Below are 16,814 nucleotides of genomic sequence, written 5' to 3'. Positions count from 1 at the left end.
CTCATCAGCCCCCTTTGCACAAAGGGACCGGAAGGACCAGCAGCACCCAGGACTGAGGCCCCTGCACAGGGCAGGGCAGCCCTGGCTGGCCCATGCCAGGGTTTAACGAAAAGAAAGGGCTGGCAGAGGAGGATCGGAGCTGATGAATGGGGACTTAGTGGGCGCACAGGTTAGAGAAGTCCCGGCTGGGGTGGGTGAGCAGCGCCCTCTGGAACAGGTTGGCAGTTCAGCGGTGTATTTGTTAGACACCACATGTGTGCATGGGAAGGGGAGGGGGCATGGAATTACTATTTAGCCAGCAGGTAGCATTTTTGTATCCTGCACTGGGCATCTCTTTTTATCTCATTTTATTCCTTCAATCTCCCCTGAAGCAGCAGTAGACTTCTTGTTTTCTGGTGGGGGGACACTGGGGTGGGGGGTTAAGAAACTTGCTCGGTGTCAGGAAGCTGGTGTGGATGTAAAGGAGGGGGGTGTTCCAGGCTCCCCTTTACCATTTTCTGAGGAAACCCAAAGACATCAGCCACCTCGGGCAGGTGAGATTCCCTCTCACCGCTCAGCTCAGCTCTGCTCTGCTCTGGCCTCACCTTCCTCTCCCAGGTGGCAACCGCCTCCCAAGCAGAGGCCTGAATGGCAGGTGTTTTGTTATCCCATCTCTTCAAACTCTTCTCCCTGCCCCGTGTTCTCCTGGAGACAGTGCATGAGGAATGTGCGTGGCAAGGGACCCCAGTAGCTGGGGTGAAGGTGGCGACTAGAGAAAGGAGGAGAGAGGGAGCAGCTGCCAGGTCAGGACCTTGTGCACCCCAAGGCTTTCCTGTTAGGCTTGGCTGCCAAGGTGGCCCTGGCTCTGTGCCAGATGGTTCCCAGAAAGCTCCTTGGCAGAACAAAAAGGCAGTGTGTTGAGCTGAGGGGACTTTGAGACAAGTTCAGGGCTTGAGTCAGGAGGTGGCAGAGAGAGGAGACTGAGGGGCAAGGAAGAGGAGGAGAAGGAATTTGGCAGGAATTTGGCAAGCTGAGCACAGGAAGCTAGGCAACAGCTCACAACTTTTGCCTTTTTAGGTTCGAACCATCTCACTGTGGGCTGAGATGGGCCCACGGGCTGAGACCCGGGTTTGGGTAACAGGCCAGCCACTTCCCCTCATCAGCTCTGGGCAGCCAGCGGTCTTTCCCCCAGCAGCTCCTTCCTGTCACCTCGGATCTGTTCCCCAGAGTTACCTTTTCCCGTGAAGCATCCGGAGGGCTTCCCTTCTGGGGACTTCCTGCCTGCATGTGTCTGGTGGCTGTCTTTCCAGAGCCCAGGACTCGATACCTGCTCTGGCAGGCTCGCATGTGTGCGTGAGCGAAGCAGGACAGAATGCTGAGATCCCCCCGCCTAGTGCCCTGGAAGCTGGGCCTGAAAGGAATGCTTCTTGGGTCAGAGCGTGGCTTTGGCCTGGCCCGGGTGACTCCCAGAGAAGGAACCCCTCTCTTATCCACAGTGTTGGGGAAACTGAGGCCAGGGGATTGTGTTGAGTTAGGAAGCGAGCTAAAATCTGAAGGCTGGGCACCTCAGAGGAACGTGGGAACGGGTAGCATGGAGTCCAGCAGGAGTGGACAGTGAGAGAGCGTGGCCCCGGGTGGCCTGGGGTGCTGGGAGGGTTTGTGGGAGAGCTGGCTTGGCTGCAGGGTCAGACAGTGACGGGCAAATCTGAAACGTGGTGCCTTCTGAATCGCTTTGAGGGCAGGTTCCTGAAATGGCTCAGTATGGAAACAAAATGCTTGCAACTTTAGATTTAGGGTTCCTAGGGGTTGTCTGTGTGCATGGACGTGCCCTCGTGAGAGAAGGTGAGAGGGAGAATGAGATTGACCTTCTAGGCTACCACTGTCCGAGTTCTGCCGTCACTAAGCGAATCAATTTCAGCTCCCCGTGCAGAACCAGGCTCGTCCTCTCGGCCTCGTCCACACTCCTTTCTCACGTTGCTCTGAGCACATCCACTGCGCCTTGTCCATTCCCTGACCCACGGAAGCTTGGCACGGGCTCACTCCATGTGCTTCGAATGATTAGACACTCACCATAACCTCCCTCCCGTGTGTTCTCTGAAAACCCCACACTGACCCTCTCACCTGAGAGCCCCTCTGCTCATGCGTGAGGAAGAAGAGCTGTTTCACAAGCAGTGGCTGCCTGTCCTGTCTGTGCCCACAGCTACCGGTGCGGCATCGCCGTCGGCATCGTGTGGGAAGAGGCTGCAGGTGGTTTACTGACTAAGTGGTTTAACGTGGCCGCAGCCTCCAGCCACGATGGCTTGTGGGGAGCTTTAGCGGTAGATGCCCGTTTCTAAGAAACACCTGGGGCGGGGCGTCCTGTTTCATCTCTCAGGAATGTTCTCACACGAGACCAAAGCACAGTGGTTCCTAGACTTTTCTTCCTGGGACCCCTTTCACCCACAGGAGCTGCCACCCCAGCTCCCGACCCTGCAAGTCTCAGGCCGTGGGCCTCGGGGCCTTGAATCCATCTCTGACTCTTCCTCCTGCTGCATCTATAGAGTTGGTGCTCCCAGCCTCCTCCCTTCACGATGAAATGAGGTAATAACCACTCTGTAATAGAGCGTGTGTTCTTTCCTTGGTAGGTTTGATGCCAGTGAGCCACAAAAGAACAGTGTCACCTCCACAGGAAGCTTCCCCTTCTGTTTCTCCGTCCTCGTTGTCTTCCGCCTCTTCTTCCCCAGCATCCTCCTCGGGCAGCGTCATAGGCGGTGCTCTGGACGGTTCCTCCCTGCCCCAGGTAGGCACCCCGCAGGGCCCCACACAGGTGTTAGGAAAGTGAGCTGCCTCCCACTTCTGCACTTCGCTCCAGTTTCTTTTTTTTTTCTTTTTTTAATTTTTATTGTTATTCAATTACAGTTGTATGCCTTTTCTCCCCATCCCTCCACCCCACCCCCGCTCCAGTTTCTTAGCACTGTTAGGTCACCCCACGTGCAAAGCCAGGGCCTCCTTCCAAGTCCCTTTCCCAGAAGCTCACCCTGCTCCTTCCCCGAGGGTGCTGAGGGCTGGTGCAGACCTGAGGGTACCTTTGGGAGGAGCTGAGAATCTTGGAAGCAGCATTTCCCTTGCATAGAAAATGGCATGTGTGAGATATGCAAGGTTGGACTCTTTCCTTTAGCATGAGTCTATCGGGCCTCTGGGGCCCACCTGGGCTCTGGGAAGGAGAGGGCCGAGGCAGAAGAGCACATGCTCCTGCGAAGCCCCTGTCCCCTGACCTGCCCGTCGGCCAGAGCTCTTGGCAGGGCACAGCCACGCCTTCGAGAGTGCACCTGTGGTCTGCCTTCGCCAAGGGCCAAGTTCCTGCAAGCTAGAAACAGCTACTTTCTCAGTGGTGGGAGCACGTGTCAGGGGTAGAAAAGTCACAGGGAGGTCATTACGGCCATCCTGCTACCGCAGCTCCAGCCCAGGAGGCTCTAGGGAGCAAGTCTTTGTTTCTCGGTAGCTGGAGGAACATACCTGTGCATGGAACGTGCCTGCTGGTAGGGATCATGGCTGGGCAAGCCAAGCCTGTGTGTCTGACCACCCAAAGGGGCCAGGCCAGCCCCTTCACGATGAAATGAGGTACCGTCGCTGGCCCAGGAGCTTGTCGATGTCTTTGTCTTACCTTCTGGCTTCCTACCCACCTAATCCAAGACCCAGAAAAGCCTTTGATCAATGCTGATACAGGGGCTCTAGAAGGATCCCAGCAAGTCCCAGGGTAGCCATGTGAAGGAAGAGCTGCCCTCTGAAATCATCCTAGGCAGAATTCGTTTTGACTTTGGGTATCTGAGACCTGGAGAGAGGGAGGGCGGGGGCGATACACTGAGCTGTACCTTCCTCATAAAATAAATGGCAGAAATTTCTAAATCCCTTCAATTTTTTCCCCCAGCAGGTCTTAAGAGGTCCTTTCAGTCCTTCCACCCCAATCTTCCTGAGGCGAGCCAGAACCCACGGAGCACCCAAAGAAATCCCTCTGTATCTGCCTCATGGCCAGGTGCTCGAGCGGGCGGAGTACTGCCTGGTGAGGCCTGGCGCAGATGGCCTTGCAGGCCCCAGGCCACCCAGCCCCGCAGAGATGGCTTCCGATGGCTGTCAGAACCCCAGAAGCATCCACAGAGGCCCATACACCATTGCAGAGAGGGACAGGTGTTTGCCAGACCCAGAGCTGTCTCCCAGGGCTGGAGAGAACTCAGGGGAAAGGAATGCTGATTCCCAGAGGGGAGAGGAGGGTGGGCCAGAGCTGGCAGAGGGCAAGAAGTTGGGCTTAAAGAAGTTGGCCCTCACTCAGGAACAGAAGACCAGGCTGCTGGATTGGAGTGACGTCAGACCCCAGAGCCTGCGCCTGGAAGGTGGGCAGGAACTTTCCCAGAAAAGTGCTGAGAATGGTAGAGGAGGCCGTGTGCTGAAACCAGTCCGCCCCTTGGCGCTCCCTAGGGTGGGGAGAGAGGACCCCCCAGCCCAGGCAGAGGCTCAGGAGAAGAAGGGGGCCCCAGCTGAAAGGACTCCAGGGGACCAAAACGTGGCTCCCCCCAAGTCCCCACTGAGGCTCATTGCCAATGCCATCCGGAGGTCACTGGGGCCCCTCCTCCCCAACTCCGAAGGTGGGAGGAAGCCCTGGACCAAACCAGAATCCACAGCTTTGCCCACCCGCCAGCCACAAGCTTGCCCTCGCTCATTCAGCCTTCAGAAAACCAGCTCCAATAAAGATTGGGACCAGCAGTCCCCTGGGAGAGACATGGCGAGCAGGGCCTCAGCCTTCTTCTCCCTGGGCACCCTGCCCACCAGAGCTGCCCAGGCCTCCGCCCCCCGCCTTCCTCACCCTGCCCTCCGCACCCGCAGTTTGCCCAACCGGCCTTCCAAGATGGTTCCTGCATTCGCGTCCCCACCCTGCAACAAGATGGAAGATGTCCCCATGCTCCTTGAGAAAGTCAGTCTGCAGGAGACCTTCCCAGATGCTTCCAGGAGTCCAAAGAGAAAAATCTCACTCTTTTCAGCTCTTGGACTCAAAGACAAACCCTTTGAGAGCCCCCTCCCAGACTCCAGACAAAGAAAGGACCTCCGTGACCTCTTTAGCATCCCCAAGGGGAAGGTGCTGCCGGTGGACAGTGCCCAGACCCTGGAGAAGCAGGTGCTGCCTGTCAGTGACCTGGGGCAGAGAACCCGTCCTCTGTCTGGAGAGCACAATGCAAGTAAGTGGCTCTTTCCTCCCCAGAGGCTACCGTCCATGCCGGGCAGGTAGTGCCCATTACCGGATTCATAAACAGGCGTCTTTCACTTTGTTTTGTTCTCAAATTAAATTCTGACAAAAGTAGAAAAACCTGAACTTGAAAAATGTGAAAAAATCAAATTTGAAATTATGTTATAGAAAGTTTTGAAAGAGATAACTAGCCATAATGTCACCACTTTCCCACTCACTGTTCATATATAAATTTATGTGTAAAAGATGCATTAAATTTTGCATCTTTTTAAATCAACATATTATAGGTATTAAGCCAATTACCTCATAGTTTACATAAATGTGATTTAATGGATATAGAATAGTCTAGTGGCTGTGTTATTTAATGAACTGATTTTTATGGTTAAACTTACAGATATGTATGTATATATAAATTATATATATGAATATACTTATGTATGGTCTTGGGCGGACATTTTTATGCATAGCTTTTCCTTTCCTTTGAATTATTTTTTTAGGATAGGTTCCAAGAAATGGGATTTCTGGATGAAAATGTGAATATTTTTAAGATTCTCAATTTGCACTGACAAATTGCTCTTTAAAAGAGAACCCTGTGGGTGAAGGATACGTGGGATCTCTCTGTGTTATTTCTTACAACTGCATGTTGTAAGTTTCCATTAAAACACGGGAAAGGTGCCGATTAAAGTGGGAAGTACCCTTTCCACCACACTCTGCATTGAGTTTCATAGTCTTTAAATATTGCTACTTTACCAGCCAAAAAATGGTGCCTCAAAATAACATGTAAGCTGTAAATGAAAAAAAAAAATTCTTAATGGTGCCACTTTTAAACTTGTATTCTTTTATTACTAGCTTAAACATGTTTGTATATATTTGCCTACCAATTGAACGTTAGGCTTTTGTGTTTAAAACTTGTATGATTTTGTAATTATACAATTAATTAATATATTAAGATCAGAATAATTCAACAATATGTCAATATCTCAAAAAAGTAACTTGTATTCTCTCATAGCCCCTGGCCAAAGTTTCGGGGCGGGGTGGGGGTGTCTCCTTAGAGACAGTTTAGTTAACTACTCACATGATTTCTTTTCTGTTGTTGTATCTGTTTGATTGCTTTCAACAAACTGTGAATCTGCTCTTCCTATTGTTGAGCAACTTTGTTTTTCTTTATTTTTTGATGTTTTGTTTTCTTATTTAACGTTTATTTTAGAATGTAGGTTTTCAAGCAAAAAATTATTTCTCTCCCGTGGTGCCTTAGCCCAAAAGCTACGTAGATTAGCAAGAGATTTTATTTCCAGGCACGTTCAGGATAAGCATGAACAGGCTGAATGAAACGTAACTGCAGCCAACATATCACAGCATGAACCTGAATGTGTTGTGCAGGTTTTGGTAGATAATCCATTCACATGGTTCCAAATGAAAGCGGGCAAGAGGCACAGAGTGTCCGGTCTTCCTTCCTCACCCCCAAGCCGCCCAGGCCCCATCCCTGATGCCAGGTACTAACACCAGGTTCTCTGGCTTTCTTCCAGCCAGGACTTGGGAATACACAAGCAAATTTACATATTATACTTTTCTTTTTCACAACTACTAGCGTGCTAGCATGTTGCACACACTTTTTTCTATTTTAATTTTATTTCGGAGATCATTCCGTATTAGGGCCTAGAGAGCTTTCTGCATTGTTTTATAGGTACAGGGTATTCATTGTGTGTGTGCCGTAGTTCAAGTAGCCGGTCTCCTGTGATGGGAAGTTTAAGGCATTTCGAATCTTTGCTACTGCAAAGAGTACACAGTCATTAAGAATTTAGGCCATTTGACATATGTGTGTGAATTTATCTGCAGGGTAAATTCCCAGAAATGGACATGCTGGAACAAAGGACGTGTGAATCGAGAGTGCTGATAGCTATGGCCAAGCTGTCCTCCATCACAGGGGTGCAGGGCACTCCCAGCAGCAAAGCATGAGAGTGCTGTTTCCGTAAAGCTTGTCACCCAACCTTTTTTTTTTTAAATCTTTACTAATATGATAGGTGATTGAACATCTTTTGTTTTAATTTTGTTTATTGATTTTTAAAGAGAGAGGAAGGGAGACAGAGAGAAGGAGAGAGAGAGAGAGAGAGAAAAACATCTGTTTGTTGTTCCACTTATTTTTGCACTCATTGGTTGATTCTTGTATGTGCCCTGACCAGGGATCGAACCTACAATCTTGGATTTATCGGGACGGTGCTCTAACCAACTGAGTTAACAGACCAGGGCAAGCATTTTCATTTTTATTTTCTTTTCTGTGAACTGTTGTTTCTGTTGTTTATCTGCTTTTCTGCTGGGTTGTTGGTATTTTCCTTAAGGATATGTAGGGACTATTTTAAAAGGGAAATTTAGCCCTTTTTTGTGTGATGTGAATTACAAATACTTCTTCCAGGGTTTTGTTAGTGTTTAACTTTATTTATGGTGGTTTTTGTCATATGAAAGTTTTATTTTTATATAGTAGTTGTAAGCAATTTCTCATTTTATGGTTTCTGGGCTTTATATAGTTGTTCAGAAAGACCTTCATCCAAGTTTATAGAAGACTTTTCTTATAGTTTTTTTAGTCTTTTGTTTTTAAGTTTTTACATTTAAATATTTATATTTTTCCTAGTATAAAATATGAGATATGGATCCAACCTTATTTTTTCAGATATTTCCCCAGTTATCTTTATATAATTTTGTGAATATTTCATCTTTTTCCTCCCTTATGTGAGATGACATCTTTATCATATATCAAACTCCAGTACTTGGATTGATTTCCACACCATTTATTACATTCTACTGAGTTGTCTTTTGTGTATCAGTACCACACTGTTTTAATTATTTTACTTTATATTTATATGTATTTTAAAATTTGTGTATTATACTATCAGATAGAAAGATTATTCCATTATTGATCTCTTTTTAAAAATGTCCTGGTTCTTCTTGCTTGTTTGATATTCAATACGAATTAAACCTCAGCCTGTCTACGTTCCCAAAAGAAAAATCCTACGAGTACTTTTATGGGATTGAGTTAAGTTTACAAACTAACTTGAAAGAATTTGCAACCTTATGATATGAATTGACTTTTTATTTGTTCCTATCTTTCATTGTGACCCTCAGGAATATTCTAAACTGTAAATTAAATAGTTTTTCCATATTTATCATTAAGTTTATTATTAGATTTGTTTAATTTTTATTGCTATTGTACATAAAATATTTTCACTTTATCTTGCTGTTGGTTGTATACATGAGAGTTATTGATTTCTATACGGTAACTTTGTACCCATCCACTTTACTGAATTCTCTTCACTTGTAAAATTGTCCAGCAAATTCTCCTAGGTCCTCCCCAAAATATACAATCATAACATGTGCAAGTAGTGACAATTTCACCTCTTGTTTTGAAGTTGTGGGTCTCTAATTTATGCTGTTTCCTTAGTTTCTTTGGTTTCCAGAATATCCAGAAACAATATTAAACAAAAATAGTGATAATCATTCCGTTACTACATTCGAACTTTAACGAGAATGCGTCTCATTAATGACAATAATGGTTTCTCATTTACGCACGATGCTGGCCCCTGGATTGGCCCAGATGTATTTAGCCATTTTAAGGAAAGAGCCATCTAGTCATAGCTTATCAAAAGTACAGCGGACCCTTGAACAACACAGGAACAACACAGGAACAACATGGGTCGGAGCTCTGCAGGTTCACTAATGCAGATTTTCTCAACTGACCCGAGCAGTTCACACCTGGGTTGTTCCAGGGTCAGCTGGTGAAGGGGAATCCAAGCATTGGAGGGCCAACGTAAGAAAGATGCCGAATTTCCACTGTGTAGGACCATGCTGGTCGCCCCTAACAAGGTCAACTATATTTTTCATCACAAATGGATGTTGGATTTTATTAAATATCATTGTAGCACATTTTGAGATGACTGTATAAATTTTTTCTTATTTTGATGAATATGAATTATATAATAGATTTACTGATATTGAACTGTCCTTGAATTGCTGAAATAAACACCACTTGGTCACGATATTTTATTGTTTCAATATACTTTTCTGCTCTGTTTCCTAATATTTTAAGATTTTGTATCAATTTCATAGGTAAGATTAGCCTTTAATTCATTTACATCATACATTTATGACTTCTGTTTATGCTCATTACAGCAAGTTAGGTACATGTGTTTTCCTGATTTGGTTCTGGACAGCTGGCCGCATTTGTTTATATTCATTAGGAAATCCTGTGACTTCCTTGGCTTGGACAGAATGGGAATGCAGAGAATGGAACTGGGATAAGGCCGACCCGCTGTGGAAATAGTGTCTGGGTCCATCTGGTAGAAAACCTGTGTTTCTCTCCAAGGAGTTTAGGTCAATATTGTAACAATGTTAAGATTTTACCTACCCTATCATATTAAGCCCCATTAGTTTCCTTTTATTCCCCTACCCCTGACCAGCCCACCAAACACACCGACACACGGACGCCGCTCTCTCCACCTTTAACTTGTGCACGTCCATGCAATGCAGAGAAAAAACCATTCAAAGAGAAAGTGAGAAACTTTCAAAAGTCATTCCAATTGAAGTACCTTGAATTTATGATCCCTTGAGTAAGAGCCAGCTGAAATTTAATTTTTCTTATTTTTTTGCAACACAACTTTCTATAATACTATACATAAACTCAAGGTGTTTAAATTACTTAGGAATATATACCTATTTCAAATGCTTACCAGTGTCTATTTTATACAATTTTAATGCTAATTATTATTCTTACGTATAATTAAAGAAGGTACCCTGAGAACTTCTCCTTTTTGTTTTTGCATAACCTTTTTTATTGCAGTATGAGTGCACTATACATACAATAAAGTACACACATACTAAGTACACAGATGGTGGATTTTACAAAGTGCACATTGTAACCACTTTGGAGACAGAGGCAGAGAGCACTGCCATCCCTCAGAAGCCTCACGCCGCTCCCCAAATACAGGTGCCACCAAACAAAAGCGTTTACCATCTGACTTTTATCATCATAGATATCTAGTTTCTGGACTTTACAAAAATTGAATCATTCAGTACTGTGGCAGGCAAAATTCTAAGAGGCCCCCCTGCTTCCCACCCCTGGTGTACTTGCCCTGTATAATCCGTCCTCTTGAGTATGGGGGGAAGGTAGACATGATGAATTCCACCCCCATGATTAGGTTATGGGCTTTCGCAAATGCAATTGAGTTCCACCCCAACGGACTTGGAGTTAATCAAAAGGGAAGTTATCCTAGGTAGGCCTAACCTCATCTGGTGAGCCGTTAGCAGGGAATGGACCATTCCTGAAGTCAGATATTCGAAGTGTGAGAAAGACATGACCCTGCTGGCCTCAGAGAACTAACCTGTGACATCGTGAGGGGGCCTGGGAACAGGAGGCCTCTAGGAGCTAAGATCAACCTCAAGACAGCCAGCAAGAAGGCAGGGCCCTACATACTGCAACCATAGCAGCTGAATTCTGCCAGCAACCTGAATGAGCAGGAAGAGAACCCTGAGCTGCGGATGAGAAGCCGGCCCCGCAGACCCCTTGACTGCAGCATTGGGAGGTGAACACGTGACCCAGCTGACCTGCACAACCACGCAACGATAAATGGGTGCTGTTGTAAGCTGCTAAATTTGTGTTTGCTGCTTCCACAACACTGGAAAACTAATACAAGTGTCTACTCTTTGGGGCGTGACTTCTTTCATTAAACATTATGTGTGTGGTGGGGGGTGATTTATCCGTACAGCTGTAGGCAGCAGTGATTCACTCTTTTCCTTGCATGAATATGTCACAATTTATTTGTGCATTATGTTGCTGGGTACTTAGGCTCTTTTTAGTTGGTTTTATTGTGAGTAACGCAGCTTCGAGCACTCCTACATATTCTTTCTGTTGAGTATTGTCAAAGATAAACAAAGCCAGATACTATTTAAAGTAGTAAAGATAGATTTTAATTAGAAGTATACTATTGCAATAGGGAAGAGAATCTAGCATGAACTGAACTCAGCTTTGATTTTTGCAGAGCAGGCATGGCGTTTTACAGGGAGAATGAGGGAGTAGGGAGGGGGACCAGTGAGGAGATCAGCAGAGTGAGGGAAGTGAAAAAAGTTACAAAGTATACTTTGTAACTGATTGTGCCAGCTGCCTCTGTTAGCTGGTTATTATGGAAGCTAGGATTCTAGCCTGCCACTGAGACTGGGAGACAGAGGCCCTATGCTTCCTGATGATGATTGAATTTCAAAGGAATGGCTTTCAGGTTCTTGAGAAAGACACTCTTGAGTGGTAGCAGATACATATATTCTCAAAGGCACACAGGAAGGATTCTCAATTGTAAGTCCTTTTAGTAAACTCTAAGAAAGGGTGGGTAGCCAGGGCCTGTCTGAAGGTGCTGGCTACAGCAGTAAATTGTTTTGTCAGCCTTGAGTTTTCTCAACCACTTTAAACAGGGCTGGGTTCATCCTAGGGATGTGACCGTGAACTGTCAGCAATTATGTTAGCGTCTTTTAATGTAGGGAGGAGTGAGTGGGCTGAACCATCTACATTCAGGGTTTGTAGTTTTTTGTTTTTTTAAAAGTATATTTTAGTGATTATGCTATTACAGTTGTCCCATTTTTCCCCTTTATCCCCCTCCACCCTGTTCCCTCCTTCCCACCAGCAATCCCCGCCCTTAGTTCGTGTTTATGGGTTTTACATATAAGTTCTTTGGCTTCTCCATTTCCTATACTATTCTTAACCTCCCCCCCATCTATTTTGTACCTACCAATTATGCTTCTTATTCCTTGAACCTTTTCCCCCATTGTCCCCCCTTCCCTTCCCTGCTGATAACCCTCCATGTGATCTCCATTTCTGTGAATCTGTTCTTGTTCTAGTTGTTTCCGTAGTTTGTTTTTGTTTTTGTTTTTATTTTAGGTTCAGTTGTTGATAGTTGTGAGTTTGTTGTCATTTTACTGTTCATAGTTTTGATCTTATTTTTCTTAGATAAGTCCCTTTAACATTTCACGTAATAAGGGCTTGGTGATGATGAACTCCTTTAACTTGACCTTATCTGGGAAGCACTTTATCTGCCCTTCCATTCTAAATGATAGCTTTGCTGGATAGAGTAATCTTGGATGTAGGTCCTTGCTTTTCATGACTTGGAATATTTCTTTCCAGCCCCTTCTTGCTTGCAGGGTTTCTTTTGAGAAATCAGCTGATAGTCTTATGGAAACTCCTTTGTAGGTAACTGTCTCCTTTTCTCTTGCTGCTTTTAAGATTCTCTCCTCTTTAATCTTGGCTAATGTAATTATGATGTGCCTTGGTGTGTTCCTCTTTGGGTCCAGCTTCTTTGGGACTCTCTGAGCTTCCTTGACTTGTGTGTCTATTTCCTTCACCAGATTGGGGGTTTTCTTTCATTGTATTTTCAAATAAGTTTTCAATTTCTTGCTCTTCCTCTTCTCCTTCTGGCACCTCTATGATTCAGATGTTGGAATGTTTAAAGTTGTTCCAGAAGTTCTTATGCTTCTCCTCATTTTTTTGAATTCTTGTTTCTTTATTCTGTTCTGGTTGAATGTTTATTTCTTCCTTTTGTTGCAAATTGTTGATTTGAGTCCCAGTTTCCTTCCCTTCACTGTTGGTTCCCTGTATATTTTTTTCTTTTTTTTAAAGATTTTATTTATTTACTTTTAGAGAGAGGGCAAGGGAGGGAGAGACATAAGTGTGATTGAACTGGTTGTCTCTCATATGTCCCCAACCAGGGACCTGGCCCACAACCCAGGCATGTGCCCTGACAGGGAATAGAACCAGCAGCCTTTCAGTTCACAGGCTGGCGCTCAATCCACTGTGCTACACCAGCCATGGCTGTATATTTTTCTTTATTTCACTCTGTATAGCCTTCACTTCTTTCTTTATTTTGTGGCTATCCTCAGTCATTTCTGTGAGTATCCTGATCACCAGAGTTTTGAACTCTGCATCTGATAGGTTCTCTATCCCCTTGTTGTTTAGTTCTTTTTCTGGAGTTTTGATCTGTTCTTTCATTTGGGCCATATTTCTTTGTCTCATGCACCTGTTACATTCTAAGGGGCAGAGCCTTAGGTATTCGCCAGGGCAGGGCAACCCACTTTGCTGTGTTGTGGCGCTGTCTGTTGGGGAAGTGTCAATGAAGGAACAATGCGACTTGCTCAGCTCTCACCCCGTTTTCAGTCACTTCCCCCATTACCCACAGATGAATTGCGCCCTTCTGAAGCTGATTCCTAGGTGGGTGGGCTTGTGTAGTTCTAGGACCCCATGGGCCCCTCCAAAGGACTCTGCTGTGAGACTGGGAGTTTCTCCTGCCACTGCCACAACCCCCACAGGTTTTTACAGCCAGAGGTTTTGAAGCTTTCTTTTCCCGCACTGGAACCCTGGGCTCCAGGGTCTGTGTCACTCCTCAGTTGTTCCTCCCAATTTATCCGCACACAAATGTGGGACCACCCAGTCCACCAGCTGCCACCTTGCCTGCCTGGTTCACCAGCTGCCACTTCACTGCATGTCCTCTCTGCCCCCGCTGCCCATCTCCACCTGCCCCTACCCCTACCAGTCTGGATGAATGTTTCTTCTTTGACTCCTTAGTTTCCAGACTTCCATACAGTTCAACTTTCTGGCAGTTCTGGTTGTTTTTTATTTTAAAGTGGGTTGTTATCCTTCTTTTGGTTGTGCAAGGAAGTGAAGCATATCTACCTATGCTTCCATCTTGGCCGGAAGCTCTTAGCTAATCGAGGGTCTATAGTTTTTATAAGCCAAGGTTAAGGCCTAGTCAAGAAAAGGGCTCAGAAGAGCTTGAGTAAAGTTTGTTCAAAGAGAGAAGCTTTGTCAGTACAGGGGTGGGCAAAGGTAGGTTTACAGCTGTTCTCATGGAAAATAATACCATGCTTAATAAATAATAATACAAGAATAAACTGTGTTTTGTGCACTCACAACTGGAAACCTACTTTTGCCAACCCCGTACGTACCTGAGAGTGGAATTTATAGGTCATGGCAGAGGCATGTATGATTCCCTTTAGAAGACAATGTCAAACTGCTTTCCAAAGTGGTTCCACCCATGTATATACCCTCCAGCAGGAAGTCAGAGCTCCTTTTGACCCATATCTTTACTGACACTTGGTAGTCTCCGTTTTTTCTTTATTTTTTGATACCACCCTTTTTATGGCGGCATAGCGGTATCTTGTTATTGGTTTTAATGTGCATTTCCCTGACTATGATGATGTACTACTTTTCACATGCATATTTAGATATTCTCGTGTATGAAGTCTTTATTCAAGTGTTCTGCCCATAGTTTTACTGTGTAGAGAGTCCTTTCCTTATTGATTTGTCATCTGTGTAGGTTCTGGATATAAGTCTTCTGTCGGATATGTGTATTGCAAATCTCTTCTCCCACTCTTTGGCACACTTTTTCACTTTCTGAAAGTGTCTTTTGATTAAAAAAAAAAGTACTTATTTTATGGAGCAAAATTTATCGACATTTTCCTTTATTTTTTAATTTAATCTTTATTGTATTTTTTCCATTACTATTTAGTCCCTTTATGCCCCCTCCCCCCCAGCAATCACCACCCTGTTGTCCATGTCCATGAGTCCTTTTTCCTGATTTTGTATTCTGTTTATTAAATCTTTTCCTACTCTGAGGTCATAAAGATGTTGTCCTATGTTACCTTCTAGAACTGTGCTATTGAATATAGTAGCCGCTGTTTCACAATTGAGATCTAGGCTAGTGTGAGTGAAGAACTGAGTTCTTAATTTTATTTAATGTTAATGGATTTAAATTTAAAACTGAAGCAGTGTGAAATGTTTTTCTATTAAACATATATTAAACATTTTTTTGCTGTTGGTAGAATTACACCTCACTTTAACCTAGCTTACTAAGAGCTTTCATTATGAGAAATTATAAATTTAATCAAGTGCTTTTTCTGCCTCTGTTGAGATCATCATATTTTTTTACTTCAATTAATGATATGCTGAATTACATTGATTGCATTTCTACACAGATTTGGAAATGTTAAGTCATTACTGAGTTCTTGGGGTAGTCCCCACTTGGTCCTAAGTATAACCTCTTATATGCTACTGTAGCAGATGTGCGCACTGCTTTTAGTAGTCTTGCAGGTACGCTCATGACAGATGTTGGCCGGAGATTTTCCCTTCTTGCATGTCCTTGTCTAGTTACGTTATCAAACTTATGCTCGCTTCACAGCACAAGTTGGGAAGTGTTCCATTTTTCCCCATTCTCTGGAAGAATTTTTCTTTCTTTTTTTTTAACATTGGTGTGGTTTTTTTGTTTTTTTGTTTTATTTTTTAACATTGGAACACAAATCAAGTCATCTAGCCTAGAATTTTTTGGTAGGGCATTTTCTAATTTTGAATTCAGTTTCTTTAATAGATATAATTATTTAAATTGGCTTTCTTCTTATGTCAGTTTTGGTAATTTTCAATACATGTGTCTATTTTATCTAAATTTTCAAATGTATTGTCATAAATAGTGCATATAATAACTTCCCATTTCCAATATTGCTAATTTGTGTTTTATCTGTCTTTTTCCATAGTCATTCTTTTTTAAAAACATATTTTATTGATTATGATATTACAGTTCCCCAGTTTTTGCCCCTTTGTCCCCTCTGCCTGGTACCCCCCCTTCCCTGCAACCATCCCCCCCTCGGTTCATGTCCATGGGTCGTGCATATAAGTTCTTTGGCTTCTCCATTTCCTATACTATTCTTAACATCCCCCTATTTTGTACCTACCAATTATGCTTCTTAATCCCTGTACCTTTTTCCCCTATTCTCCCCCTTCCCTCTCCCAACTGATAACCCTCCATATGATCTCCATATCTATGATTCTGTTCCTGTTCCAGCTGTTTGCTTAGTTTGTTTTTTTTTTAGATTCAGTTATTGATAGTTGTGAATTTATTGCCATTTTAATGTTCATAGTTTTGAACTTCTTTTTCTTAAATAAGTCCCTTTACCATTTCCTGTAATAGCGGCTTGGTGATGATGAACTCCTTTAGCTTTACCTTGTCTGGGAAGCACTTTATCTGCCCTTCCATGCTAAATGATAGCTTTGCTGGATAGATGACTATGGCTTCTTTAAATCCTTGGTTGTTAGACTTCCATATGGTTTGATTTTCTGACAGTTCTGGGTGTTATTTGTTTTGATGTTTAGTTGTAATTCTCTCTGTGGTTGAGCAAGGAGGTGAAGCCTGTCTACCTATGCCTCCATTTTGACTGGAAGTCTTAGTCATTTTTTATAGCAGGTTATCAACTTTGTCTTTTTAAAGAACCAAATTTTCGCTTTGTTAATTTTCTATTTTATTTCTGCTTTGTCTTTATTGGCTCTCATAATCTCTCAATTATTTTCTTCATTTTAGTTTCTTTAGGTTCAACTGGTGGTTCTTTTTCTAGCTTCTTGAAATAGAATTTAGAGCATTAATTCTCAACTTTCCTTTGGCATAATCTGTATAATTAAAGCTCTATATTTCCCCCTAATCACCGTGTTAGCGGCATCCTAGTCATTTTGTTTTGCTGTTTTTAATCATCACTTTAAATTTATTTTTAGTTCTTCTTTGACCTATGGGTTGTTAGAAAAGTATTGATTGGTTCATCCGTGTTTTCCCAT

At 43.9% G+C, this 16,814-nt stretch overlaps 1 protein-coding gene across 11 annotated transcripts in view; it reads left to right on the top strand.

Moving 5' to 3' along the window:
- MICAL2 (microtubule associated monooxygenase, calponin and LIM domain containing 2) overlaps positions 1 to 16,814 on the top strand; it is a 214,867-nt gene that overhangs the window by 157,875 nt on the left and 40,178 nt on the right. For 10 of the 11 annotated variants that reach the window (XM_045194029.3, XM_045194031.3, XM_045194032.3 and 7 more), the window contains 2 exons: positions 2,604 to 2,758; positions 3,887 to 5,186. In XM_045194029.3, coding sequence (XP_045049964.2) covers positions 2,604 to 2,758; positions 3,887 to 5,186 — 1,455 coding nt within the window. The remainder of the gene's footprint in view (positions 1 to 2,603; positions 2,759 to 3,886; positions 5,187 to 16,814) is intronic. The other variant, XM_045194034.3, reaches the window with a different exon arrangement.

This window comes from Desmodus rotundus, chromosome 5, assembly GCF_022682495.2.
Source record: "Desmodus rotundus isolate HL8 chromosome 5, HLdesRot8A.1, whole genome shotgun sequence".
Lineage (NCBI taxonomy): Eukaryota > Metazoa > Chordata > Mammalia > Chiroptera > Phyllostomidae > Desmodus > Desmodus rotundus.
The sequence above is the reverse complement of the archived record's forward strand: the minus strand, read 5'-3'. Positions and strand labels throughout refer to the sequence as shown.